Source organism: Toxotes jaculatrix, chromosome 8 (assembly GCF_017976425.1).
Source record: "Toxotes jaculatrix isolate fToxJac2 chromosome 8, fToxJac2.pri, whole genome shotgun sequence".
Classification (NCBI taxonomy): Eukaryota; Metazoa; Chordata; class Actinopteri; family Toxotidae; genus Toxotes; species Toxotes jaculatrix.
Genome location: NC_054401.1, coordinates 4,477,800 through 4,505,580, shown reverse-complemented (window position 1 = coordinate 4,505,580; position 27,781 = coordinate 4,477,800). Strand labels below are relative to the sequence as shown.

At 40.8% G+C, this 27,781-nt stretch overlaps 1 protein-coding gene across 3 annotated transcripts; it reads left to right on the top strand.

Moving 5' to 3' along the window:
• The first annotated feature begins 1,959 nt into the window (after positions 1 to 1,959).
• rgl2 (ral guanine nucleotide dissociation stimulator-like 2) lies at positions 1,960 to 27,703 on the top strand. Of its 3 annotated transcripts, none has more exons than XM_041043933.1 (20): positions 1,960 to 2,202; positions 3,635 to 3,801; positions 11,562 to 11,609; positions 12,039 to 12,122; positions 12,222 to 12,388; positions 13,529 to 13,585; positions 14,725 to 14,921; positions 15,698 to 15,807; positions 16,223 to 16,438; positions 17,514 to 17,617; positions 18,861 to 18,945; positions 21,703 to 21,762; positions 22,824 to 22,910; positions 23,015 to 23,047; positions 23,447 to 23,568; positions 23,699 to 23,785; positions 24,316 to 24,409; positions 24,571 to 24,795; positions 25,028 to 25,142; positions 25,450 to 27,703. In XM_041043933.1, the coding sequence occupies exons 2-20, from the start codon at positions 3,643 to 3,645 to the stop codon at positions 25,608 to 25,610; spliced, it is 2,211 nt and encodes a 736-aa protein (XP_040899867.1). In that variant the 5' UTR covers positions 1,960 to 2,202; positions 3,635 to 3,642; the 3' UTR covers positions 25,611 to 27,703. The 3 variants fall into 3 exon arrangements, with proteins under 3 accessions (XP_040899867.1, XP_040899866.1, XP_040899868.1); XM_041043932.1 differs by having other exon boundaries at positions 1,962 to 2,202; positions 25,429 to 27,703; XM_041043934.1 differs by lacking the exons at positions 1,960 to 2,202; positions 3,635 to 3,801 and adding an exon at positions 8,951 to 9,146 and having other exon boundaries at positions 25,429 to 27,703.
• Positions 27,704 to 27,781: the final 78 nt, after the last annotated feature.

Genomic DNA, 27,781 nt, shown 5'->3' with positions numbered 1-27,781 from the left:
AAAAAAAAAAAACTTAACATGTAAGTCTATGAGAGCGCCTGGGGCCGCTGATTGGACAATGATGTTCAGGCTGCTGATTGGACAAAAACTATTCAGACTCGGAAAGGCAAAATAAACTCATGTTTTTCGTGTGGGTCAAGGAGGGCGGCGCCCTTTCGCCTAAAAAAAAAAAAAAAAACTAAATAAAAATGAATAAAAAAAATACAAATAATGTAGTGTTTGCTGGTTTGTTGTTGTTAAGAATTTTAAGTGGCGAATGCTTTATTTGATGTGTAAATGAGGGGATAAGCACTGACGAGTTTATATATAATCTCTCACAAAGCTGAATAAAAAGTAACAAGTGAAAAAAAGGTGAGGTGAAAAAGACGAGGAAGAGCTTAAAACCCTTCACAGAACAGACACAGTGCGGCACTAACACATGTAGTTAGTGTCCCAAGAAAGTTGACCAACGTCATCACCAAATGAGGGAATATCTTTTGGAAGAATGGTGTTCCATCCCCCCGGCAGAGTCATTGCCATGGTTAAAAACACACACTCATCCCCACAACATCGAAGGCTGGCAATAGCAACATGAGTAACGTCAGTCAGTCCTTTGGCACAGCAGCCCCTCAGTGATAAGAGCATCAGCTAATTGATCAAAGATTGTTAAGAGAGTTAAGCATGACACTGTTCAGATTAGTAATGGGTGTTTGACATATGATGAAATAGTTTTCAGATCATTTGTGCTGGTCAGAAATCAAATAGTATAAACAGTACATTTGACTGACGGAAAGGAAAACCAACATAAAGTGTCCTAGTAAGGTGTTGTTTCACCAGATCAGTTTATGCAGTCCTTGTCATAGATTCTCCAAGACAACGCCTCGTCCAGGAGGCATTCCCTCATTAGGTGTTCTGATGATGGTGGTGCATCCAAAATCTCCCATAGATGCCCAGCAGCATATGATTCAAATCATTTCCTTACTCATCAAAATATTCAGTGACTCCTTGATGTTTTGGTTTCTTTCAGTTAAATTCGTCTCCTGTCTGTAAACCACAGAGTGATGACGTTTGACTTACTCATTATTTTGATGTAATTCAATGCAACACCTATGATTTTATATGCGAAATTCCACTTACACGTATTGAAAAGTACAGCTTGTGAAAACAGTTGTGTAATGTCTTCTGTGGCTCTGTGAGCAGCGTTCCAGTGTTGTGAAATATCTCAGGTTGGGTTTCACACAAGATGCTTGCATTATAAACTGCATGTGAGTTTTAGTGACCTGGGTGTTTAGGATGCAGGGAGCTCTAATGGAAGATGCAATTAAGTTGCATCATGGGAAATGTAAGATCCAACATTTCTGGATCTTGATCCAGAGCAGGGACGTAAAATCAGGAAACATGGGCCTCTGCTGCTTCTTTGACATTTTAAAAATCTTCATTTAATCTCTCCCGGCTTTATTGAAGTGCATTACTAAAGTGCTGTGGACATAACTAAATATCAGGTTCGGTATCAAGAGAGTCTTACTTTTTGAATGACATTATAATTTCTAAGTTGTTTTGAGAGCTGAACTGGACCCGGGGTCAGGATTAGGTTAGATGAGTTGAAGAGTGTGGGTTTGCAGACTGTCACTGACAACAGAAAAGCGTGTGTGTGTGTGCGTGCGTGCGCGTGCGCGTTCGGCGAGCGTGCGTAAAGGCGTTTGTGAGCGCCGTCCGGCTCTCTCCCCGCTGGTCCCTTAGGTCTCATCTCCCCGGATGAGCGGTGCATTGTAGCCGGTCTGGTGTATAGTATCCTCACACTGTGCACCACCCAGAGAGACGGAGCTGTTGTCAAAGCGCTGAGTGCGCGACGTACAGGAACTGCGACGTCAGAGAGATAGAGAGAGAGAGAGAGAGGAGGGGGGAGAGAGGGGAGAGAGGGAGGGAGAGAGTTTGCAGTCAGACCAAAGTGCGCTATCAGCCGCTGAAGGCTGGACAGACGAGCGGTGTGGGGACACTGATAGAAGTGGGAGAGAGAGAGGGTGCGGGTGGGGGGTGGGGGGGGCGAGGCCGAGGACGGAGACTCCCTCGTCATTGTCGTCAGTGACGGTGGTACAGATGGGTGCGACTCTCCACAGCTGAGCCGGCCACCGATCCAGCAGCGCTAGCGGTCACCCAGCGCTGCATGAATGCAGCTGACCACAGTTGGAAAGCCCACGTCCTGCGAATGACACTAGGCTAACAGTAAGTTGAATTACAGCTTCCTTCATTTCTCTTCCTCCATGTCGGTCAATTCTATCGCTTATTTTGTAAATTTGCAAGGCCTTCATGCCGCTGAATGACTCAGTAGGAAGCAAATGTCATCATCTGTGTGTTTTAATAGGAGTGTCAGCACGTACAAACTTTCACAGCCCTCATACTGTCAGGCTTTATTCCCATCCTCCAGCCTGCACTGTAGGCTGAACATAACTGTAGCACCACCCCATGGCTGCGTTTATTGAGCAGAAAAGGAGCATTATGGGGTGTGACTTAACTGTAACCTAGTTACAGCTGTATGTGTGTGTACACCTCAGTCATATGTGGTGTGTTTGCCTTGGTCAGAGTCGCTGAATACAGGCATTCAGACCTCTGCAGAGCCGTTGGTCAGGGAATAAACTGCACTGTTTATTTCTTGTTTTCGCTGCAGGCCTGAATGTCTCATCCTCTCTCTTCTTGAGCATGAATATAATGAGCAAAAGTACAAACCTACAGCAAAGATAAATGATTATGTAAGATAAAGTAAGTGTTGCACAAATGCTTTTCAGAGCTACAGGAGTCCAAGACAAAAGCACAATGGAAAGTTGGGGGTGTCAGCAGATTGTTATGTCTCACCTGAGGCTTTTTAGCTGCTGCTCTCTCCTGTGCAGAGCTGTGAGAACAGATGGGGGTCCAGCTCCTCGCTCGAGGGTCATTTTCACCTGGACTGAAGTGTGAACAGGCTGCTTGATTGATTCTGTGGATTTGGACTCACAGCAGCCAGCCGACAACCGTTCTGCACATTTTGCTCACAGAGTCAGAACGGTTTCACTATAATGCTTCAGGGCAGCATCACTGCGTGAGAGCATATACTCTCTCATACGGTATCAACCTCTCCATCTCTCCCTCCTACACCTCTCTACCTGAAACAGTATTTTCTAGTTGTCTATCTTCATGGCAATCCAAATGCTAAAGAGGGGAAAGGGAAATGGAAGGGGAGGGGTGGATGCAAATCCTGACCTGCTGTGAGGCACAAAGAAAGTGCTAAACAAATCAACCGGCCATATGAAATGGCCTCCATGCTACCATTAACTTAATGTAGTCTTTTCCTTTTATTTAAACTGTCTGTTAAATAGTTATGTTTGCCAAAGTAAAGCTGTGCCGGATATTTTTGTTTGTGTTACAAACAATCACTCAGACAGTGCTGCATTGATTAGACAATTAATTGATTTATTCAATTGACAGAATATTATTTGGCAGCTATTTTGATCAAAATGCTTTATATAAAACATATAGTAAAAGGACATGCAGATAAGGTGCTGTATAAAAGAAACACAGGGCAATATAATGAAGAGTTTATCCCAACTCTCAAGATGTTTTGCTTGAAGAGCTGTTAAGCAGCCATTAAAACACTTACTTACTTTCTTCCTGTCTGCGGCAGCTGGCACCATGCTGCCCCGTAACCTGCGAACAGGTGGTTATGACCTGCCGGGAGTGGAGTCAAGTGACGTGCCGCTCATTGGCTACCGGCCTTTATCACCTGACAGTGGCACCCCGAGCCACCAATCAGGGAGGGAAAGCGGCAGCGATGACTTGGAAACTTCACAGGTGAGTGATTTTTCCTTTTGGCTCAATGAAGCACATCCATCACTTTGTCCCTTGAGTGAGATGAAGTTGTAGTATTTCTCACAGCTTTGCTGTGAAGATCTTCATGGTGTTGTTTGAGCACTGACAGTCTCCCACCACCTACTTTGTTAGTTTTTCTTATGTTCGCACAGTAAAGTGATCTGATGGAGCTGAGAGGGAGTCAGGAGAACTTTTTCATTTTTCATGGCTCCCCTGGCAGTCACAGCTTACAGCAGTCTTCGAGCAGTCCTCCATGAAACCATGCCGGCTGCATTTAGCTACCAGTTTCTTGAACAGCAGATATGGTCGGCTGGTTCTCAGAAAACCCTGAGGGAATAAAGACAGTCTGGTTCAGACAGAAAGAGAGAGATGAAGATGGCGTTATGTGTGTGTTTTCTGCCTTTCTCCTCTTTCTGGCCTCAGTGGTTCCCTGACTTTTCCCCTAGTGCCATCATGATGTTTACATTTTTGGTTTTTATTTTTATATCTCAACAAAATTTATATTTTATATAATTTATTTTTGTATTTATGTATTTATTTGAAATGAACCGGTACTTTGATTAATGACCAAATATCTGCAAAACTAACAACATTTCCATTATCCTCAGCTGCACTTTTTGTTTTTGTGCTAATTAGCAGATGTTAGCATGCTAAAGTAAGATTGTGAACATTGTAAACAGCTGCTGGCATAACAGTAGTCTTGTTTAACTGTCATGTATATTTACCTTCTTTCTGAACTAAAAGGGTGCTTCTCCTGTCTGGTAACTTCAACCTCAACTTGAACATATTATGTGACTGATATTTATAACTCTAAAATAACATCTGTAGGCTAATACGGACTAAAGCTGAACTGAAACAGAGGAAGTTAGAAGGTTCATGATACAGGTGAATTTCCCACGATCTTTCACCTTTGTTAATGTTTAGTGACTTGTGAGGTTTGTTGACCCTTATCAGATGGTTGTTGTGTGAGCTTCACACAGAGTTGGGGTATTATTTTGAGGCGCTGTATTGATCGTTGAAGCTTTTTACCACAGCATTTTGTTCATCTCCGGACAAGATTAATGTCTTCTCTATGTTCGATAACCACATTAGTAACCAAACATTTTCACTAAGTCATGCAGGTCTACTGACTTGCACATGGCTCTTTTTTTTTACTTCACACCAGGGCTCAAGAAACTCCTCTTGGCTAAAAAAAGAAGTTACACTGACTCTCTCTCAGAATACGCAGACTTCCTCCCTGCTCCTGTCACATGGTCGGCTGCTGGACCTCGCAGTAAATAATCAATGCGGTGGTTTGGCTGGTCGATGCAGCGTACACCTGCTCTCCCTGTAAACAGTATCCAGTATCACAGGCCGTCTCCAAGGACAGCCTGTCAAGTGGAATCCAATACGGCCACTTGCTCATTCTTTAATGAGGGAAACTTGGATGACTGAGTCAGGATGCAAGAAGTAACAGCCTGCAGTGAACAATAAAGCTTTACGATGAAGTGTTTTCATGTTCAGTTTTATTGATTGAGACTACAATTAGGCCAAAAACTCTTTTACATTCTTAAGTAAAACCTTTTGGTAATGTACTTTGCATATCTGGGCCTCTTGGTTGGTGGTGTGGCTTACATTTTCACAGCAATGACAGGCTAAATGTAGGTGATGGTTTCACATCAAAATATAACAAGTGCCACTACAGTAACTTTGGAAGGCAAAAGTGTTTATAGCTCCTCTGAACAGCCGCACTCACAGGCAGGCCGCCATAGAGCAGGGAGAGATGCTATTTTGTTTAAATATGGGAATAACGGTGCATGTTTTCAGACTCAAGTCTCTCCAAAAAGTCATTCAAAGTGTACTACTTAGGTAGTCCGCATACATCATCATATATTGCCTGGCTGGCTAGTTAGCTACTACACCCATACACTGATTTCTGACTGACAGGAAAGAGCTATTGCATATTATCTGGACATTTTCTCTTTCAGAAATCACTCACTAAAGTAGGATAAGAGAAGTTTGCACACCACAAAGTCAACTATTCCCTATAAACTAACTTGCAGCATATCACAGACTGATGATATCTAACAGAGTAATCATATCCAAGGGAAGACTTTTTTCCTTTAAGGGAAATAGAACAGCTTTGACCTGAATGCCACAGAGTTTTACTTGAAAGAGAGTAGATAACGGGCACCAAGGGATACATAGATGAAAGCGTGAGAAGAGGAGCAGAGAGAAAGATAGGAAGGAAGGGGTCGGGTTTGTGGACCACTCAAAAAAACAATGGTTATCTTTAAATAAAGCTTCAGAAGATGTATTTATGACCCCCTGTTTGGTGGAAAGACTTGAGTATTGTTGTAAATAAGGGCGTTAGTGGTGTGTATTTGTTCAAAGTCAAAGCTTTTTTGTCACAGCAGAAGCATGACTACATGGATTTATTTAAGGAAAAAGGTTGGAACTGGTTGTTTTTTGAGACCAGGGGGTCAAAATGGAGAGTCAGCTTCCTGCCTGCTTTTGTGGTGTGATGTAGTTGTTCAGGAGGAGAGGTTGACTCAGCCTCAAATTGTGATGGAAGGAGAGGGAAGAAAAATAACTTCGCAACAAGACAGCATGTCCTGCTTCCTGTGTTTGTCTCCACTTATTATGTACTTCCTGCATGTAGCTGGGGGTGGGGGAGCTTTAAGAGAAAGGAGAGCTTTGGCCCCTAAAGGCAAGATCTTGCAAAGAACATAAACAGAGTCATGCATGATGATTAAATTTTTTTTTTAAATCACAAGATTTATGAATAACAGCTGCAGAGTCCTTTTTTTATTTTATTAACAATCAACTCATACCACCCATCACTCTGGCCTATGATCGGGATCCTTATCCACCAGCCTTTGAGGCAGCTGAACTTCAAATTACAGAAGCTTTGAAAAGTTTCTCCAAAGAAAAGTCTGCTTTCTCTGACCCAGATTCAGCCCAGTTTCAGAAGGCAAACTCAACTAGTGCTCCACTGAGTATACTTTTATCTCAAGTATCTCAATAACCAGCTCTGTCTGGAATAAGGAAACAGAGCAAAGGGCTAGTTTCCTTTGTGTCTGTGATAAAGGCCCACAGGATCACTGCGCTAACGTACTGAAGGCCAGTCGAGTGATCAGGGAGAGCTTTAAATCTCTTTCACTCTTTTAAGCAGTAAAAGTGTGCTTTTACTATCACATGTATTATATTATATATTAACATTAACATAACATATATTAATATTTCAATGTTCACTCTGTTTTCAGACTGAGTTGGTTTCTACAAAATGAAACAGGAAAATATTCCAAATCAGGTTTCATTTGTTCCGGTATTATCTGTGTTCTTATTGCACTAAGAGTTGCATTACTTGATTTCAACTCCCTGCCATAACTGATGGTTTACAGAATAGGTTTTGCAGTTTTTTTTATATTTCTTAAAGGATCCTTTAGCTTCTTCATGCCTGAGAGTTTAATAATAATTATTATCTAATTTAATACACAATATAAGGTAAGGACTTAAAATGAACAACTTTTATAAGTTCTGTCAAGCAGGGTCTAATAGCAGGTGATGTCAGACTTGCAAATAGCCTTTTATAAGTTTGAGTAATCACTGTTTACTGAGTGCATAGTCTGGCTATTTAGGATTAATAAGGCTCCTTAGCAGACATTAGCAGACTACTTGTAACACCTTAGTCCCAGAGTAGTGTGAATAAAATTTCACACTACTCACAGATAAGTATCTGCAATGAGAAGTGCATCATGTGCAGAGACAAACTCACAAACAGTTTAACCAAACTCTGCAGTGGTGCATTTTAGCGTCTTTTAGCTCTGGTTTTATGGTCCATAACTCTGCTGTTTTGGTTCAGTCTCACCACTATGTTCTCAATTCTATTTCTAGCCACAGCAAGAAGCTGCTTCTAGAATTAAAGCTCTGATAACTGGGTCAGTACCTACAGACAGGCAAAGTTAGAGACTAGTAGGTGAACATACTGTTAGCATAGTGTTTAGCAGCTAATTGGACACTTGTTTTCAGGAATTGGTGGAGACCAAAAAACAGATCTAAAAGGAGAATAAATACTGGACTTAGATTCGCGAGGTGGACAGAAACATAACTCCAAATAAATGATAATGATAATGATAATGCTGAAGCTAATGTTGCTCTGTGTCTGCTGAATGTATAAATAGGTCACTGTTTACTGACACATTTGCCATAACAATTTGCATAAGCTGTTATGAAATATAAAAATAAATCACAAAACACATGAAATCACATAAATATTGTATTTACATCCTATTCCACCACCCACAAGTGGCTAAAATCAGTTAATCACATTGTCCTAACAGTCTGCGCTGTGTGTTAGCTGACTAATAAGCAAACTGCCCTTCACACACATGCACCGTGAAAGCTGTGAAAGTCTCCATCTAGTTAACATGGCTTCACTCTGCGATGTCATTGGCCCCTTAAACAAACACAGCTTGCTTCCTGGTTCAGTGGCTGTGTCCAAACATTTATTACCTTTTGTTGCAAGACTACAGGAATCATATTGCTCTAACACCCTGTCAGGCTACTGAATGAAAATATAGTATGAAGGCTGTCCAGCATTTACCAGTTCTCAGACCGTGGCCGTCTCAGCTAATTGTTGCTTTGCTTAGCATTGTGTTAAACAGGATACTCGGCCAAACTGGTTTATCTGCATGGGAAGGTCATCTACAAAGAGAAAGAGAGCAGGAGAGCAGAGAGGAGAGATTGAAAGAGAAGGGGTATTGTTCTGGAAATAGCTTCAGGGCTTTGTCTCTCAGTGTGTGACTGTGTGTGTGTGTGTGTGTGTGTGTGTGTGTGTGTGTGTGTGTGCGCGTGCAGGCAAGTGCTCATGCACGTGTCTGCTGATGGGTGCCCTTATTTGTGTGTCTGTGTGTGTAGACTTCATGTGCATACGTTATGTGTATATGGGTGACTGTGTAAAAAGTGACTCACTGTCCTATCAACACCAACATATCCCAGCCTCTCTGTTTGTGTTTGGTGTGTGTGTGTGCGTGCATGTGTGTGTGTGTAAAATGGGTGTGCCAAGGTGATGCAGGCTTGTGGGGGCCGGACTTAGCTCCTGCTTCAGGTGTGTCTTTGTGATACAGAGCCACAAGACGTGAAGACGCAAACGGTTAAGACATAAACGTGCAGATCTAGGTCAACCGATAGTGAAATAACAGACGGTGAAGTCAAGAAAGAAAGAAACAAAGGAGGAACGACAGATGAGAGAAAATGGGGGAACTGAAACTGCTATTTCTAGCTTTATCCTGAAAATTTCCAGGAAGCTTAGGGATTGCTACCTGTCTGGACTTGTCGAGGGAAAGGTAACTTGTCTGACCATTTTTTTTTGCAGTCTGTGTTATTTTTTGTGTGTGTTTATGGGCAGATTTCATGAGAAAGAGACACAGGTCAGCCTTGACATTAAAAGTAGTTACTGATTTTAATGTGAGGGCTTATCTGTGCAGAATCGCAGCTAAATTTGCATAGAAACAGCAGCGATCGCACAGGTAGGCAGAAGAACAGGTTTGATACAGAGATTAAATTCTACTCTGCAGTAGGAGCGCCTGCTTGAACTGCTGGCCTTCGATCAAGCCAAGTCAAGAGGCTAATGGCCCTTTCAGACGCCCTGAAGGTCAAAGTTCGACCAGCTTGTGCCCTGCTGTTGTGGCAGGGCACAAGCCATTGGAAGTAATGGATTTCAGGGCGCAGTGGTGTCGTCGTCACGTTGTCTCTGAAAGCCCAACAACAGAGGCTAACACATGTTTATTACAACTAATTACACCAGAGTTTGGACAGAAGATGTTGTTTTGAATGTGTTCCCAAGGTGTTGCTCGTGTGTTTTGCAGATCCAAACTGTTGACTCACAACAAGTATGAACCATCTAAAATGGTCTGGACATTCACCAGACACCCAGGATGACTCCACTCTGTTTTGCTCATGCATTTTTAATCATGGAAAAAGTCACAGTTGCGAAACTGAATGTCAGGCAAAGTGATATTGATTGGTGCAAGAGTTCAGTGCACACTCTGTGAACTAGATGTAAACAAAGAGGCACCAAGAATTCACTTCACAAGAATGGAAACAACTGTCATTCTTAAATTGGCTACCAGCAACTTTACTGTAAGAAGACAGCAACTAGACCTAAATCATTAATGTTTTTGGTGCTGTTAAAGATTTTTCATCAGTGAAACGTCCATATCAGCTGGGAAGCCAAATTTTCATTTTTAACTCAAACACTGCAGGTATGAATGTGAATATACTTTTGGTCAAAACCAATGTGGGCCTTTAAAAGGGACTCAGATCTTCACTTAAGTCAAAGTATTAATATTACTATGTAAACGTGCTCCAGTACAAAAAAATCATCAGGCTGTTATCTCTGTGGCTGTTTTGACCGTATTCAAATGTCTCTGGAGTGCCACTGTATGTCCCTGTATTCTCTTCTTCTATCCGTTAAAGCGCTCTGAGTCATCATCTGCTGTTCATAATGTGACTTGGGCTGCGGGAGACTGCTATCCAAGAACTGTGTGTGTGTGTGTCAATATGTAGTTGTTGATAACGCTTCGCACGAATGCTGCCAAGACAAACGCTGGTACATTGATTTTGATGGGTGGTTTATGTAGTTTTCAGTTTGTAAGAAAGTTTGTTTTTAAACAGCAAAACTGTTTTTTTCTCTTTATCTGGGTTGAATTGTTTTGGGTTATGTATTTGTGTGATTGGCACACAGCTGGATTGCATCAACAAGATCAAAACCAAGTTGAGCAATACTCAACTGTTAAATTAGGATTTTGATCTTTGATTAATCAACCCATTTATTTTATATTATGTTATGTTAACCTGATTGTATATATGATCAATGATTAATGTTACCTTGAAAAACATGTAAAAAGTGGAGGATATTACTAATTGTGTGTAAGTTGTTATGGCTTGTAAATTCTGACAATGTGTGGGCTGCACAACCTTTATTAGACTATTAGACTAAATTTCAGAATCCTTATTACATCTTGTGCATACGGAGCCCCCATAGCCATTAGAAATGGTATTTTTTCATCTTATGTGCACAAGCTATTATCTTGTGCAGATTATATGCTGAACAAGATAATAACTCATGTGTGGAGCACCCCCAGTGGCCTAATGGTTAAGGCACATAAAGCATAGCTGTAATGTCCACAGTTTGACTCCCGGCTGGGGAGCCCTGCCGCTCTCTCTTTCCTTAAGTTTCCTGTTTAACTCACTGCTTACTATCAAATAAAGTCCCAGAAATAATCTTAAGGGGCTCTGTATTATACAGCTGAATTTCTCATCATTAATGACATTAGTGATGCACATGTGTTTAATCATTTGCCTAGTGAAGTTCAGGCAGAAACAGAGCTGTAGCATCTTTATAGAGAGCTGCAAGATTAACCATGGGACACAGAAACAAAATTATATTATGTCTAATATATAAATTTGAAAATATCTGATTACAAGTTTCCTCAAATATTTGTTTTACTTAATGAAATAAAGACTTGTTTTTGTACTTTTTGCAATGTCTTACTATGTGACTCCTGATTGAAGTGCATACGGGGTCTGTGATGATGGGTCAGGTTTAGTTTAACTTCATATTAAGGGGACAAGGGTCGGGACCAAACTATACACATATTGATTATGTGATTTGTTGCTCTACTGCTCATTCACTTATTTGGCGTAATGCCCAAGCACATTATTAATGTTTGTCTGTTTTGTGTGTCTCTCTTCCTCAGGCAGAGCCCTCGCCGATGAAGACTACCTGGTACTGTCCTCTGGATCTGGTAAGGCCAACTGTGTTTCACATTGCAGCATGCACAAGATACTAAGCCTGTGTGAAGCAGTACCAGAATAGGGTAACTGTGTCGGGGACTTTCCCCGAGGCTAAAACTGGATTGTTTGAGCTCCATGTAGCATGTGAGAAATGAGTTCAAAGCAGCTTGAGTTTATGCCTTTTTAAACACATACATGGATACTGGGTGACTCCAGTAGAACAGATTACATCTCAGTCATTATTACTATAAAAACGTGTAATGGTGAAAGTCTGTGTAATTCAGTAAAATGATAAAGTTAAATTTAGTCAGTGTCAGCAGTAAAAACTGAATCTACAAAAGCATATTTAAACAGTTAATCAACCGTTTATTCCTCCTATAATGTCAAGTAACATCAAGCACGAGTGAACAGTGTCTTAACTTGTGTTCTCTGCTCTCCAGTCCACTGTGGTGGAGGAAGAGGAGGATGGAGTGATCTACACAGTGGTGGTCAAACAGCAGCATGGAGGCCCCACCAGTCATGTGGTGAGACCTACAGTATGTGACCCTTTGGACAGACTGAAAAAGGCCTTAAATATGCGCAAACATTAACTTCCTCTCTTGTTCCTTCCTGCTTCCCTCCAGTCAACAGTTTCTCGCTCCCAGTGTGTTAAAGCAGGGACAGAGGAGAAGCTGGCGCTCCACCTCCTTCACTCCTTTTCCATGGGAGACTCCTCCTTCATCACCATCTTCCTCTCCACCTATCGCTCGTTCACCTCCACACAGAGAGTGCTGGATATCCTCACAGACAGGTAGCAGAGAGTTTCACCTCTTATCAGTACAAATACACACACACACAAAAAAAAACAATAACAGAGTAAACAACTGGTACGATAGCAGTTCGAGGTGCAGTGATGCACAGCAGCCACAGCAGCTATCAGTATCTTGTCTGGCCTTGTTTGTGCAGTTTGAAGCAGTAAAATCTCAGACTGATCATGTCGAGGGGGAGTGGAGGGCCAAATCTCATATAACAAGACAAAGAGTCTAGAGTCTTTGAGCTAAATGCTAAGGTCAGCATGTTTAGCAGGTCCAGTGATTACTGTGGTCGCTCTCTAACTTTAGCATGTTGCTAATTAGCAACAAAAACAAAGAGTTAAAGGATCACCAACATTTTTCAGTTCATCCATGAATGCCTGAACTAAATTTCATTCCAGTCTATCCAATATAGTTGGGGTGTTACATCCAAAACCACAAATGTCAAACTCATAGCGATAGAGGACAAGTCATCATGTTGGCAGCTTACACATCTGTACCGAATTTCATGGTAATCCCTCAAATAGCTGTTGAGATATTCCAGTCTGCAATGAAGTGCTGTACTTACCATCTTTAGAGCCACAGTGGTAGGCTGGCAAGAAATACTACAGGCAGTCACATGTTTACATTAGAGTTGGCAAAACTGATTGATCAGTGTACTGTACACCTAATCTTCACTTTCCCAACATAAACAGGTGTTAGTTTAGTAACTTAATTTAGAGACATATCACATTGCATCTGTATAGTGATTTAAAATAACTGCCACTTAATGTTTTTCTTAGTAACATAACTCGACAAAAATTTCCTGTGAAAGCTCTTGGTTCTGTGATAAAGTTTTTATTAAATCCTGGAGGCGTTTGTATGAAACACCTGTTTGTAAAGTTTTCCGAAGATGCAACACAAAAGAGAGTGATTTTAGTGCACTTTACTTCCTGGCAACATGCTCGGTAAACATTAGGACAGCACCTTTGCTAAAAAGCATCTTTAGAAAAACGAGCCATAAATACATTTATCACAGAGTATAAGAATTATTTATGACTCAGCAGATGCACGTATTTGAAGCGGAATGATACTTTGAAGCTGGTGTTTTGTTTTGGGGTTTTTTTCTCCTTCTCTAACTTTTTCTTTTTTACTCACAGATTGGAGAACCCACCTGGGGACAGCGAGAGGAGCCAGACGAGACAATCTTTCAACAAGTGAGTTTTTGAAAACTAACATCTTTGTGGAACTTTTAGTGTGTTTGTGTGTGTGCATGTACTTAAATAAAAATAACTGTGGAGCTCTGTGCTATAACTACAACTTCTAAAAACGGTTTCACTTCTTGCTTCTGTTTTTTGGGCCGATATTATTATTACCAGATAGTTTTGTTTATTTATTTTTTGTTTCAAACTATGATAAAAATGTTTGTCAGGTACTATTTTATCAAGCCAAAAGGAAATGCTTATATAAAACAGGATCATTAACCAAGTGAACATCAGCAAATGACACTAGAACAAAAGATACCTTCAGGAATTGCAAAGCATCTCAACAAGCTAATTCTTTTGACATAGTTCACTAGTGTTTTGAGATAAAGATGGGTAATGGAAAAGTTGGAAAACTACTGTTCATTTAACTACTGTGAGGACAGTAACAAGCTGTAAACAAAACAATGACACATTATCCTCTTATAAAGTTGCTAACTGTTGTTTGCTAACATTGATATTATTTTATTAATATTATTCCTCATGTTCAGATGTTATCTATGCTTTGAATGCTGCACTCTTTCTTTAAAGAGGTTCTCGGCACAACTGGCCCAGTACTTGCTGATGTGAACAGCATTTTTATAGCTTCTCGTAAGCAGGCAATCTTTCAACTGCTGTTAAAATAACACGCTCTTGAGCCTGTGCTTCCCCTAAATTATTGACCCATCTCAAAGCTGCTTGTCTTGTCTAAAGCCCTTGACATTGTGATTTCTTGGCAACTTTTTGTAAAACTTTGAAAAATATCAATATATTCAATCAATACCAATCTACAACAGCTTGTTTATCTGCTTCAACCAGGATTTAAACCCGAAACAGATGCAGGTCCCATATTTACACCTCTCTTCACTGGCTCGCATCAAAATCAAGAATTGATTTGAAAATTATTCTTTTAACTAACAAGGCATAAGATGGTACCGGATGACCCGATTTACCTCCACAGTACTGTAAAGTCTGATCTGTGTCGAGGTCAAGGCTTGAAACAGAATTATTATTATCAGGTCTTTGATGTTGTAACCATAAAATTCACGTCCCTCAAAGCCCCGAAAATGGTTAATGAGAATAATTTCTTTTTTTCTCCCTCTCTGTCCCCACAGAGCGGTGTGTACAGTGTTCAGCACATGGCTCACAGAGTATCCTGAAGACTTTAAGAGTTTGGGGGAGCCCTCTCGGCTGCTGCGCCTGGCTCCCCTGCTCCCTCAGGACTCCTCCTCTGCGGCCGACCTCCGAGCTCGCCTCCTCAGGATAGCTGAGGAGCTCAGCGAGAAAGCCCTGCTCCCTGATGCCCATAAAGGTCTGTATTTTAACTGAGATATAAATGTCACTGTTAAGGCCTTGGTAAATGAGGTTTTCATGTAGAAATATACTTGTTTTTTTTTTTCACTTTAAATTACAAACAGATGCTGTGAAAGGAAAAAAAACACAGCCTGGGCTGGGTTGTGGCTTCCTTGATTTGAAAATTGGAACTAAACCGCTTTAGAGGTTCATTTTTTAAACTGTTTTCTAATGTTCCTCTGAACTCAGGAGCCTTTACAAGGTTGTTGAAATATGCTGAAATATTCTGGAAACTACATCTGCTGAGTTATGAAAGCCTAAGGTGGCTCTGGTTGCATTAAATTTTAGCCATGCGAGTGGATTGCAGCGTCTGTTAGTCCACCACACTGGTCCAGACTATTAAATGGATTTCCATTAATTTTGATACAGATATCCATGGTCTCCAGAGGATGAATTCAATGAGTTCTTATCATTGAATTATTATCCAGTGAAATATCTCAACATTTACTAAATGGATTGGGGCAAAATTTTGTACAGCCATTCATGTTTCCCAGACAATCTATCCTAATGACTTTGGTGATTGCCATTATCTTGTGAAAGTGACTGTACTCTACAACAAAACAACTTCATTATTACACTGGACACAGTGAGGGGCTAGAGCCACAACACTGAGAGAAACTGATTCCTGCAGCTAAAGGACAGAAAAGATTTTCAGAGCCTACAAACAAAAGCCTTTTTTTTTATAATCTGAACCAAGAGATCAACAGTTTTACTGAACATCTTCACCATGTGCAGATCAGAGCAGTTTCACCAGCCCTCCTCCTGACGCCTCCAAGTTTGAACCCACCAGCATCCTGGGATTCCCTGCAGCACTCATTGCTGAGCAGCTCACCAAGATAGAGACAGTGAGTTCACATTTAAGCCTGAACTTGTGAAGATGAAATAAAACAAAACATTGACCAGTGATAGTAATAAAAGTAATAGACTGCATTTGGTTTATTCTAACGTTTACAGAATATGTTTGCGTGCTGCTGTCTGTACCTGTGCTCAAGATACAATCTGCTTTCCGTAGTCTTAACCTGCCATTTTATCAATGACTGATAAAACACAGGATCCATCTATTTTCACTTCTTTTCAATTTTGGCTGTTAAAACCACCAGACACAGATTTTTGTTCACACTACAAAGAAGTGGTACTTACAGGTAGATTAGCCACCGCAGCTACAAATGCAAACAGTTAGGTGCCACTCACAGAAACGAAAACGCTGTCAACAGGAAATTCACAGTATTATTTATAAATCTGTTCACTGTCACTTCTCAGGAGCTGTTTGTCCGCCTGGTCCCATACCACTGCCTCGGCTCACTGTGGTCTCAAAGGGATAAGAAAGGGAGGGAAGGCATGTGCTGGTCCGTCCGGGCCACTGTACGTCAGTTCAACAAACTGGCCAATGCGGTTTTAGCATCCTGCCTTTGCCCCACGAAGTTGCGCACCCAGCAGAGAGTGCGACTGCTGGAGAAGTGGATCAGCGTGGCAGAGGTCGGTAGAACAAAATCACAAGGTCACAGCTCTAAAAATCCAAAATTTGATGCCAATAAACATTATTTTTACAATCTAGAAATGAAAAATGGGGTCCATTCTGAATTAAAAACTGTATGTCAGTCGGGGTTTCAAGTCTTCCAAAAGCCTCCACTGTGCATTTTCCTACAATAAACCCCCATAATCCCCTAACCATAATCCTATTCTCAGCTCTGACTGTGCACATAGCACCACAAAGTCACAGTTTGCTTGGCTTCTGCTGTGACTGTACTAATAATTTCACTTTAATCAATAGCTGAAAGCAAAACAGGTTAATGAAGTTTAGATTCATGGTTATTTTCTGGACAGTGCAGCAGCCAATAACAAAATAGTGGTCTCTCTTTCTGAGTGCGTTTGGTGGTCAACCAAGTTTGCCACAAGGTTAAAGGAGAGATTGTTCAAAATCTACATTTTTTTTAAGCTGGAGATGTGCATACAGTTCCAGTACACCTGTAGGAAACTGAAGAGGAAATGTACTCTACAGAAACACCACATACCAGTAATATGCTGAGTCAAAAACTCGGATTTTCAGTGAGCTTAAAAAAAAAATACAGTATTATATAAGAGCATAGTAGTGTTGGGGTTATTGTGCACAATAATCAGCTTCTTTCGAAATATTGAGGAGCTCGCAGCAAAGACAGGATCTGCTCCTGTCCTTGGATGGTCACATGAGTAGCTTTATTCCTTCTGGGCTTCTTTTCTGGCTATGAACACAGCTTCATTCACTTATTCCTTTGTGGAGCTGCATTTGTCATCACACACACAAAAATGCACACACACACACACGCACTGACACTCAAATATTCCCTTTGGCAAAGGGAAGTATCACTGGTTTGCCGCCAACATGCTGTCCCAAGCTCACCCTGGGTACCTTCTGGGACAAACCTCTTTAGCAGCTTGCATTATTCAGCACATCAGGCTCACACTGTAACTTAATACCAGCCAAACCCACACCCACAGGTGTTCTCAGTTACAGTGTGAGTGTGTGTGTGTGAATGTGAATGACTGTATTCAGCTGTCTGTGTGCTTTCAACAGGAGTGCCGAGCCAGAAAGAACTTCTCCTCGCTGTACGCCATCGTGTCTGCCCTGCAGAGTAACCCCATCCATCGGCTGAGGAGGACGTGGCAGGACGCTGACAGGTCGGCTGCTGAACAACTCTCCCTTTTTTTAAAGGGAACTAAGATCCAAAGATTCAAATATTTTTTGCCATACAGACTGAAAAGAAATTGCAAATTACAAAAACAAAAGAGGTAGATGATACACTGCACCATGACAGTAATATATTGTAATATAATGTAGATTGGTGCAAGCCAAGTAGAACTTTTAGCAGGTTAAAGGTAAGGGCAAAGGTAAAGGTAAATCAAGAAGTCTGTTGTGCAGCTGTAGTTCAGTTGGTGAAGTCTGATGTGCGACAGTTGTACAAATCTGTACCATAACTCAGGTGTGAAATAGCAGTACGATTTTGCACAGCATATTTAGATGTACAATATAGGTGTTGTAGTATTAACGAATGTAGAACTTTTATTGACCTCTGCTGGTTACCAAGGAGCACAGATCATAGTGGCCTGAAACTGAAACAAACAAGGACGTCTGATTTTCACAATAAAAGACCCTTCTTTCGGTGTAATTACTTAAGTAAGATTATGCTGTTGTGCATGTTGGATGAGTGGCACGTTGATTGTAAATAGAACAAAGCCCTTACTAATGGCTCAATTTTTGTTTTACCTGTTTATCAGAAGAAGTGTAAGCTTCTGTGTGAACTGTGAAAGAACTGTTTTTTTTAATCTTGATATAGTCTGGAGCTTCAAGAGATTTAAGTGTACCTAATAAAAGATGCTTACAGTTGACCTACGCCCTTACAGGAAGAGAAATACATAAGATTTAGTCATTTTCAGATGCCTAGAACCTATTATATAGCATTTTATTAACTGTAAATGTAATCGGTGGCTAGGACCATGAGGACAGTTTCTTTGTAGCTTCAAACAGAATTACAGGAAACTGGTGTTACCCTCGGGACATTATTTATTAACCAAATAATTTTCAACCTCATAAAGAAGCAGAAGTAAATGTTTCTTCCTTTAACTACATTTAGAACATGCCACTTCAGTAGTGTTGTACTCACAACATCAACAATACAAGCCAGACTCTTCATATTCTACTTTTACAAAAGATATTAATAATTAGAATAGAACAGAATAGAAATACTTTATTCATCCCAAGTTGGGAAATTTCACTATCACAGCAGCAATACACAGGCACTCAGCCTCCAAGACTATTAGATTATAAGATTATTATAATAAGATTATTATTATAAGATTATTAATAAATATATTAATAATATAAATGAGCGTAAATCAACTAATTGATTTGGTTACTTTACAGGGAGGCAATGAGGAGATACGAGGAACTGTCAGAAATATTCTCAGAGAAGGACAACTACTCACAGTGTAGAGAACTCCTGAAGGAGGTAAGTTGTTTTCAAGAGAGACGTCATAACAGACCTAATGGAAATTAAATTTTCTGTACACTTTCAAAATTGGCTGAGGTAAAAACAGGACATTGGGCTCTGAATGATAACATATCTTACTTTATAGCGTGTGAACAGAGCAGGTTCAGTGAGAAACTTGATCCGTTATTTATGGCACGCACAGGTTTCTGCTTGGATTATGACACAACAACATGTCACCGCTTTTGTTTTTTAACCTTGAAAATGAAAGGTTCAAACCTGAATGATGCGTTTTTGATATCTTGTCATTTGACCACTTGCGTGCTGGTTAATGATAAAACTAAGTGGAGGCCCAAGAGCTGAAGAAGCAGTCTCATATGCTGGAAAGCTGCCAGCTTGAGCTCTTGCTCACAGGGTTGTAGTGTTGGAATTAAGTGTTGGTTTGGAGTCAGATTTCATAAACAATCTCCTGATGTCTTGGACTTGATTCAGGTTTATTTTTACTCAGATCCTTGTTGCTTTGACCGCTTATCTGTTTACCTTCTTGCTAAAATGCAAGGCGGTAAAAAGCAAAGATGCTTTTTTCCTCCACCTTTCCCACCTATCACTACAAGCAGTTAGTGGTGGGTGGGTGGGTTCACACCTGTGTGTACACTACGTAACTGTGGATTCATGCCTTAAACTCCTGATGAATTAGTGTTACATTCATAAAGAAAAACACTGTTTACTGTACACAGGCATTGGTTTTGCATTTGCTGAGTCTTGACTCAGCAGCCACATAATTTTGGACCTGAGTTTGGAAATTATTGTTTAATGTACGAGATAATTCATGAGGAAAACAGAATTTCAAATACTCTCCCAGCCTCTAACGTCCTTCGTTGTTAAGTATGATATAGCTGAACAAGACAAACAACAGTCAACACCCATGCTAGAATCTCTGTGAGGCTATACCTGCGAACTGTGGTGCTTTGAGCTAAATTCTAATGTCAGCATGTTGACATAGTTTTTGAGATATTTTAGTAATTATTATTTCATGGGATGTTTCATATAGAGCAGGTCTAGGCCATACTCCTTACAATATATTTATATCTGGGTGAGCAGCCATCTGCCTCAATCAGTTGTGTTGAGAGGAGACAAGGGGGGGAGCAGCCCTCGACCAACTGGAGCCAACTGTCAGACTGAAATTGCCATCCCTAGAGCAACACTGCTAGCATGGCTACAAACAACGTACATGCCTACAGAGATGGCAGTTAAGCCTCAAACTGCAGCTACAAAAAAAAACCATGTGACTCTTCTGCACTGTGACTGATATCTCACATCCTGACGAGTAGCAGCTCATAATTTGAACAGCAGTATGAGACATTTATTAATGGGCCTGTCAAGTCCCACCACTGGACCACATTTGTGGCTTCGCAGACTGTCAAGCTTTATCCTCAGCTGAAAACAACATTCATTGTTAGAGATTTAGGACTTCTTTAAAGACCAGAAACCAGTCTAATCTGGTTGAGCAGAACTGCCCTTATTCTGTCAACACTTTCACTTCAGAGTCAGACACCCATCTGAAGAAACACATTATATTTAGTTTGCACTGTGTCAGAGAGTTGGGGGAATTGGCAGGATTAGCTGTGTTTTGATTTGCTGTAATGGTGCAGTGCAAGCATCAATACCTTTGCATTAGGTGCAATTTTACCCATGATACCCCCAAAGGAATTGATCCAAACATTTGCTTTCATTTTGAAAGCTTCGCTCCTAGCTTTGATGCCAGAAAAACACCACCGCTTCCTGTTGCCCTTTGATTTTTTTCAGCACAAATACTTGCCTCCCTTCATCTCACTGCCTGTCTTAAAATGACTACGACTGGCAGACGGGGTGTAAGATGAATGATTCAGACTAATAAAAGACTAATAAAAGTTAGAAGAAAAGAAATTATTCACCACTCTGTCACTGGAGCATTTGACAGTGTAATAACACGTCATTATAGCATGTTTATGGCAGACTGTGTCTTCTTGGCTAATGTCAAGTTGTCATGACAGATCTGTAGACTGAGCAGTGTTGAAGGGTACCATTAGTAAGGCAATAAAAATTAATAAAAGATAATTCATGTTCATATTAGTTGTCATGACAAAATAAGGCTTTGTCTAGTTTGATGGTACAATTTTTGTAATTTGTTTTTTTTTATATACTGTGGCTGCATATGTATAATTTTATCGCCTTTAATATTATAATATTTTTATACTGTAAACGCACATTTAGAGTGAAGCACTGCAAATTAACTTATGACTTACTCATGACATGACTGTGAAGCTGCCCTCAGCTCTAAGGAGCATTTTAATGTCTTTCAGCTCAACTGTACTGTTTTGGTTCAGTGTCACTGCTCTCATCAGTGTAGCGAGCTGTCTCTGTTTTTAAAAATAAACCCACTGTACACTACAGCACCAAACAGCAGACAGACACAGCTAGTGACAAGCTGGTGAACTTAGTGGAGCATTTAGCAGCTAAAGACCCACAATTCCTGGTCATCTTCAGCAGCAAAGTCTGCTCAGTTGTCATGGAATTGTAGATGCTCAAATATCCAAACTTTTTTTCTTAATGACCACTTTACGATCTTATTCTCCACGTTGGCTTAAAAGTTTCAGAGTCCAAAATCGGCAAGCTCCATCTGATGATGAAGATCATGTGATACACTTGAAAACACAGCCACTAAATGGACCCTGTGGTGAGACTGTTTTCTCAACTGCTGTTTTTAACGTCAAGAATGAACTCGCTTTTGTCTTGCAGGAGGGCACGTCAAAGTTTGCCAACATTGACAACAAGCTCAACAACAGACATCTTAATAAGGTAAGCAGAGTGGAAATGAGCACTTATGATGGAGGCTTAGCTTTCAGGAAGCGCAGCTTGTTTGTGGAAGGTCACTGGGCTGAACATTTGGGTTATGGATGAGCTCCCTCCAAAACCACCTGAAAATCAATGGCTGCTGTCGTACAGGTCGGCACTCAGGTGTAAATGGTCGTAATAGTACAAATAATGTCTCTTGAATGGCTCAGATATGCCACAAGCACAGTTTAACATTTGTAAATTATTCTCGAATCATTTAGGGGTTTCTTCACCAAGACATTTCAGATAGGAGCAACTTAAAATGACCTCAGACTTTGTCCTGAGGCAAAACCTCAGATCTTCGCACAGATAAAAATAAGAACAATTTTTATGAACCTAATGGTCCTCGTTTGGTGTGAATACCAAACATTTCAGTCTGAAGGATTGTACACCCCTACAGGCCTTTATGGGAGACCTTGGAAAATTTAGAAATGATGTAAGACCCTGCAAAAATGTCATTAGAATGGTGAAAGTTATGGGCCAGAGATATCTTTTAAAAAATGATCTGTAATTTTAGGGCTTAAAGAGGAGCTAATGTGGCATGAGTATCATCTTATTGTATATATACACACCCTGCTGAATAGGGCTTTAGTATGTCCCTAACATGTTAGTGGAATAAAGTTTCTTTGAGTTAAAAGCACATTATTAAAAAGCTCTATGGCTTTGCTACAAGATTAATAATGGATTACATCCTACAAGCACTTGAAAATTGTGTTTTCCTACAAAATGCTCTTCACTCCTGCTAAGCAGGGGGTGTATCAGTGGTTTGATGGAGGGTTGTAAGAGGGATCGACCAGCATGCAGCAGCGAAGTGGAACAGAGAGCTGTCGTCTGTGTGTGTGTGTGTGTGTGTGTGTGCGTGTGTGTGTGTGTGACGTGCTGAATCCTAAGCCATCGTTTGAAAAATAGCTGCAGGCGGCTGCTCTGAAATCCCTCGCTGTGAGGGCTCTTTACAATGTGGATAGAAATCTCTGGGGAAGTGATGAAGCCCTTTTTTTTTGTTTTTGTTTTTTGTTTTAACACAGTCCAATGCCCAGGGTACCGTGCCCTACCTGGGTATCTTCCTCACAGACCTCACCATGCTGGACACAGCAGTCAAAGACAGACTGGATGTAAGTTCATCTCATCTCTATCAAGGGGAAACCTGGTAATAACCCCTGGAAGTTGCTCAGTATTTTACAATTATAAAACTTACATTCTGTCACTTCCTTTGCAGAATGGCTACATCAACTTTGACAAAAGGAGAAGAGTGAGTGTTGCAATACGTATTCCTTTGACAGATAGAAGGTTAGAATACATTATCTGTATTAGCGCTCCTAAAATAAATGTCCTTATACTTAGCTAATGCTGATGAATAACAGCTTTCAACATGTGAAGCAGCAAAATAAGCTTCACAACAGTAAGCAATCCTGTGACCCTGAGAAAATAGGTGGTACGGTAAGGAGAGAGATAGAATTGATAGTTTTCAAGATAAGAGCGTATTAGAGTGAGGCGATACAGCAGAATAACTGAGGGAGGAAATGATTATGTGAGAGGTGCTGTGAAGTGCAAGATGAAGAAAAAAGAAGTTGCACAGTAGTACCAGATCAGCCAACATGGGTGCTTTTTTTTATTATGAAACCTTGTGGTGATACGGCTTTTGTTACAGGAATTTGAGGTTTTAGCTCAAATCCGGCTCCTGCAGTCTTCCTGCAAAAACTGTGTTTTCAGCACTGACGAGTCCTTCATACAGTGGTATCACAGTGTACCCACGCTAACAGAGGAGGAAAGGTAAACGTATACAAGCATGGTTCAGCTACTGATTCCAAAAGCATCTTAAAATTTTTTATTCTTGAGTAAATAATGCATTTACTGCTGTCGTTTTAAAAATGTTTTTTTTTTTTGATGATCTCTACCACAGTTACAGACTGTCCAATGAAATTGAAGCGCCCAGTGAGCCGAGCCCCCGTGGCCTTACACCAACAGTCATCATCACACAGTGCCCAGAGTAAGCTAAGCTGAGTAAATACTATAAATGATATAATCTTACCACAAAGGCCCCTACAGTTCACTATATACAGTTCCTGATAAGCCTAAGAGGGAGTTCTAGCAACTTTACACTTGAAATTTAATTTACATGTCAAAAGGAGGACTTATCTTCTGTGGCTTTGAAGGAGCTTTGTAAATTCTGAAATATATCTGTCTGATTACGTTTGAGGCTTCAAATATTTAAAAGAGTTCCTGTATTACAAACTGGAAGCGTGGAGTTTTCAAGATTATGGGTGTTTACCAGGCAGAGACGATCTAATGACAGTCACTGCTGAGTTGGATTAAGGGAAGTGTAGGGTTTTTGGTGCCTCACTCTATACCGCAGACTAAGTCAGCATATACTGGCTTCTGCTGCTTTGATTTTGACCATTCCTTTTTTTTAATGTTTCTCCCCAATTATATAGAAGCAGAATATTAAATCAGTGAAATACCACATTAGCGAATTAGCACAAGTATTGGTTGATTAATCAGATTTTCATGTGTTGACAGCCTGAGCACCTCCCGGACCAGCCTGGCTGGTGACAGTGATAGCCTCTTTGACTTTCCCTCACCTGTCAATAACCTGCTATCAAAACTCACAAAGGTAATATACTGTTATTAATACATTCAGGTCAAGTGTGCATTTATATTAGTTTGTATCAAAGACACTTTATGCAGAAGTGCTGTTTTCTACTTGGTCAGTATTCCAGAAAAACAATCATGTCCTTGGATATCATCAGCAATGTCGCTTTTATTCTATTGCAGCATATGAGATCTCCATCTGTGTCCTGTCTGGATGTTGACACGTCCCCACCTACCAATGATTCCACCCCCGCCGCACTCACTCCATCCACTCCCACAAAATCACACCGCCGATCGGCCTCCTGCGGCAACAACCCCCCGAATAACATCCAGGGGTCTGGGCCCGACATGCGAATCATCAGGATACGGATGGGCCTGCAGGATGGAAACTTATACCGAAGCATACTGGTAGTAATTCAAACTATTTGATTCTAATTTACAGCAGCAGCCATGACATAGTAGGAAATGCTCTGTCCCAAATTATCTGAGACACGCTGCACTTTCAGCCTTTCCTCTTATCTGCAAGGATCCCATAATGATAGTCATCAGAATCAGATCCTCAGGATACAATGGACCCAGGATATCATTAGTGCAAATCAAGCTGTTCCACTGCCATTGTTATTCTCCTCTCTCCTCTCAGGTTACAAGCAATGATAAGACACCCACTGTGATCAGCTCTGCCTTAGAAAAGCACAATCAGGACCCCAAACAGGCATCCAAGTATGAGCTGATCCAACTTCTGCCTGAAGGAAAAGGTAAGGATGCACAGTATCTCAACACAGTTAAAAAATACACCTGTCGGACGCTCACTATTTAGCACTGACTTTTAACAGTCATACAGAACAGGAAGGGCGTGGAACAAGGTTCCCCACCTAGAAATGATCCAGAGATGATGTGGTTAGTGGTTGGCACCTTAACCTCTAGGCCACCAAGACAGCGCATCTATTGTCACTTTCAGAGTACTGATGGTATCAGTGCAGCAGCCTTTTAGAAGCTTTGTTGAACTGTGTGTGTGCTTATTTGTCTTTCCTCTTAACACAGAACTGGTCATCCCTGCTACAGGAAACGTCTTCTACGCCATGACATCGTCTAGTGTTGACTTCCTGTTGAGAAGGAAAGGGGGGAACACTCCTCTTGGCTTGCAGCCGATCAGCACAGAGACGAGCGCCACGTTTCCCCGAATCAAGGCCAAGGGGAGGAGACTGGTCAGGACTCTATTTTGATGTCAGCTTTTCCTCACCTTTGTCAACAGTGACATTTGTCTCGAAGTCAGTAAACGTGGCCTTCTCTGTGCAAAACAAAAATCTACATATGCCTTTATCCCGTGCTCCTTCAAAGCCTGTTCTACCAAAACACGAAGACCAAGTTTGTCAGACATTTCAGACCTCCTGCTGCCCTTCTGTGTTCACCAGAGCCGTATGCTGCTGAGGAAGAGTGTCAGTTTTCCTCTTTTTCCAAACAATATGCATTACTGATTTACACCCAGAGGAAGAGCAATGGAAGCCTTTAACGGTGTGCTTTTGGTGCTGGCTCTCGAGTCCCAGTCAGGTAGCACTTGATGCTTTTCTTTTTTCATTCCAACTCAATGAATAAGATCTGTTTTAATTACCACAGAGAAATCCCTTGTTGTGATGTGCCTCAGCTGTGAGAGACGTTTCCAAATGTAAAAAGAAGATTTAATTGGTGAGAACGTGTTTCTGGGATCACCCAAGAGGCCGTCGAAGGATTTAAGAATGAAATTTAAACATACAGAGCCTGTCAGATCTGGTTCTGGTAAACAGCACACATCGCCAAGACACATGAAAGGAAGAAGATGCAGTGCAAGTGCATCACTGTAGCAAAACACTGGATCTTGTCTTATGAGACATATACATATATATAAATGTTTTGTATATATTTATATATTTTGTACATCTATGTGATGTCAATGTTGTGTTTACACTGGCAAGGAGCTCTATGTCCATGTGTCCAAATTGTCAAGTAACTAATTAATCAAGGAAAAATACATAAAATACCTGCATAGTTTCCACTTTAAACAGGCCAGCACATGTGATTAGTTCAGATATGACGCAAGCAGATATTAATTTCAACTTAAACTTAAAGCCTCATGAATCAATATTTTTCTACTCACACTGAATCAAAGGACTATTCACATTGTGAAGGTGAAGAAGTTGTGATGAACGCTTGTCCAATCATCACCACCTCTGCAGCGCTAGTGAGAATTATAGCTTGTTTTGGTGAACTGTTCTAGTTTTACAGACCAGAAATGTCCTTTATGGTTCACTGTCACTGTTGCTATCAACAACTTTCCCAGCAAGTTGTTTCCAGTGAAAAAAAAATCTCTGATAGACATCAGAACTATCTGTCCAGCACTATCGAGCAGACAGTGAAAAACATTTAGCAGCTAAAGAGCCAGATATTTTTTCCTCAGAAATTGCTACAGACCAAACGACAACTAAGACGAGTGTGATGTGGACTTAATTTAACAGCTGAACAGAAACACCTCTCCAGATAAATACTTGTTCGACTGGATGTGTGAGTAGGCAGCTGTGAGCCGAAACAACTTTATAAGGCAATAAAATGTTACACAGCTCATTTTGGTGTATTTCTGCCCCCTGGAGGCCAAAAGGTCATTATTGCAGCTTTAAAAACAACTTGCAGCTCTTTCAAACCATGTGGCTTTGCTTCAGTTTACCACTGTTGTACCAAAACCATAAGGACAACTATAAGGAAAATCAAATATATATATATGGTTTTCCAGGTCTGAACCTTTCAACAGAGCATAAGCTAAACTTAATTTATGCAGATTTCCCAGCAGCTCAGCAGGATAACTGCTGTTTACATACAGTGCAAAGACTCAGCTCTGAAACATGTTTTGAATCAACGTCAGTGTAGTTTTGAAACACACAACCTCGACTTTGACATAAGTCTTGTGACCTCTGGTTGTCGCACTCCCTGCTCAGTGCTGGTGAGGTCTGTTTATTGGCCGAGGCATGAGCATGGCTGGACCAGGGAGAGGATTCTGGATAACAACAGATGACGTGTGCTAGCGTAATGTTATGCTACTGATTGTTTTCGTGCCTTTCTCTAAAGGGTGCTCACCTTTCCCATGTTTGCATTAGAATGTATGCAGTATACATGGAGGAAATGCAGTCACCTCCAGTGCTGTGTAGTCTCACATCAAAGCTATTTATGCACTACATACAGGATGTCCTATTTTTGTGGTAATAAATTTACTTTTATATGAATTTCATTGCTTTTGACTGATGTGCTGTAACATTTTCCAGGTTCAGTACAGACATATTTTCCATGCTGCTGAGTATCCCGCAAAAAAAAGAATTAAAACTGTCTCCCAGTGTCAAATTCTGACATTTCTATTTTTCTCATGGATACG

Coding starts and splice junctions, on each gene's coding strand:
- rgl2 (XM_041043932.1), top strand. CDS start 3,643: ATGCTGCCCCGTAACCTGCGAACAGGTGGTTATGACCTGCCGGGAGTG. Junction 14,922..15,697: donor GCTCCCTGATGCCCATAAAG/GTCTGTATTTTA, acceptor CACCATGTGCAG/ATCAGAGCAGTTTCACCAGC. Junction 21,763..22,823: donor ACAACAGACATCTTAATAAG/GTAAGCAGAGTG, acceptor GTTTTAACACAG/TCCAATGCCCAGGGTACCGT.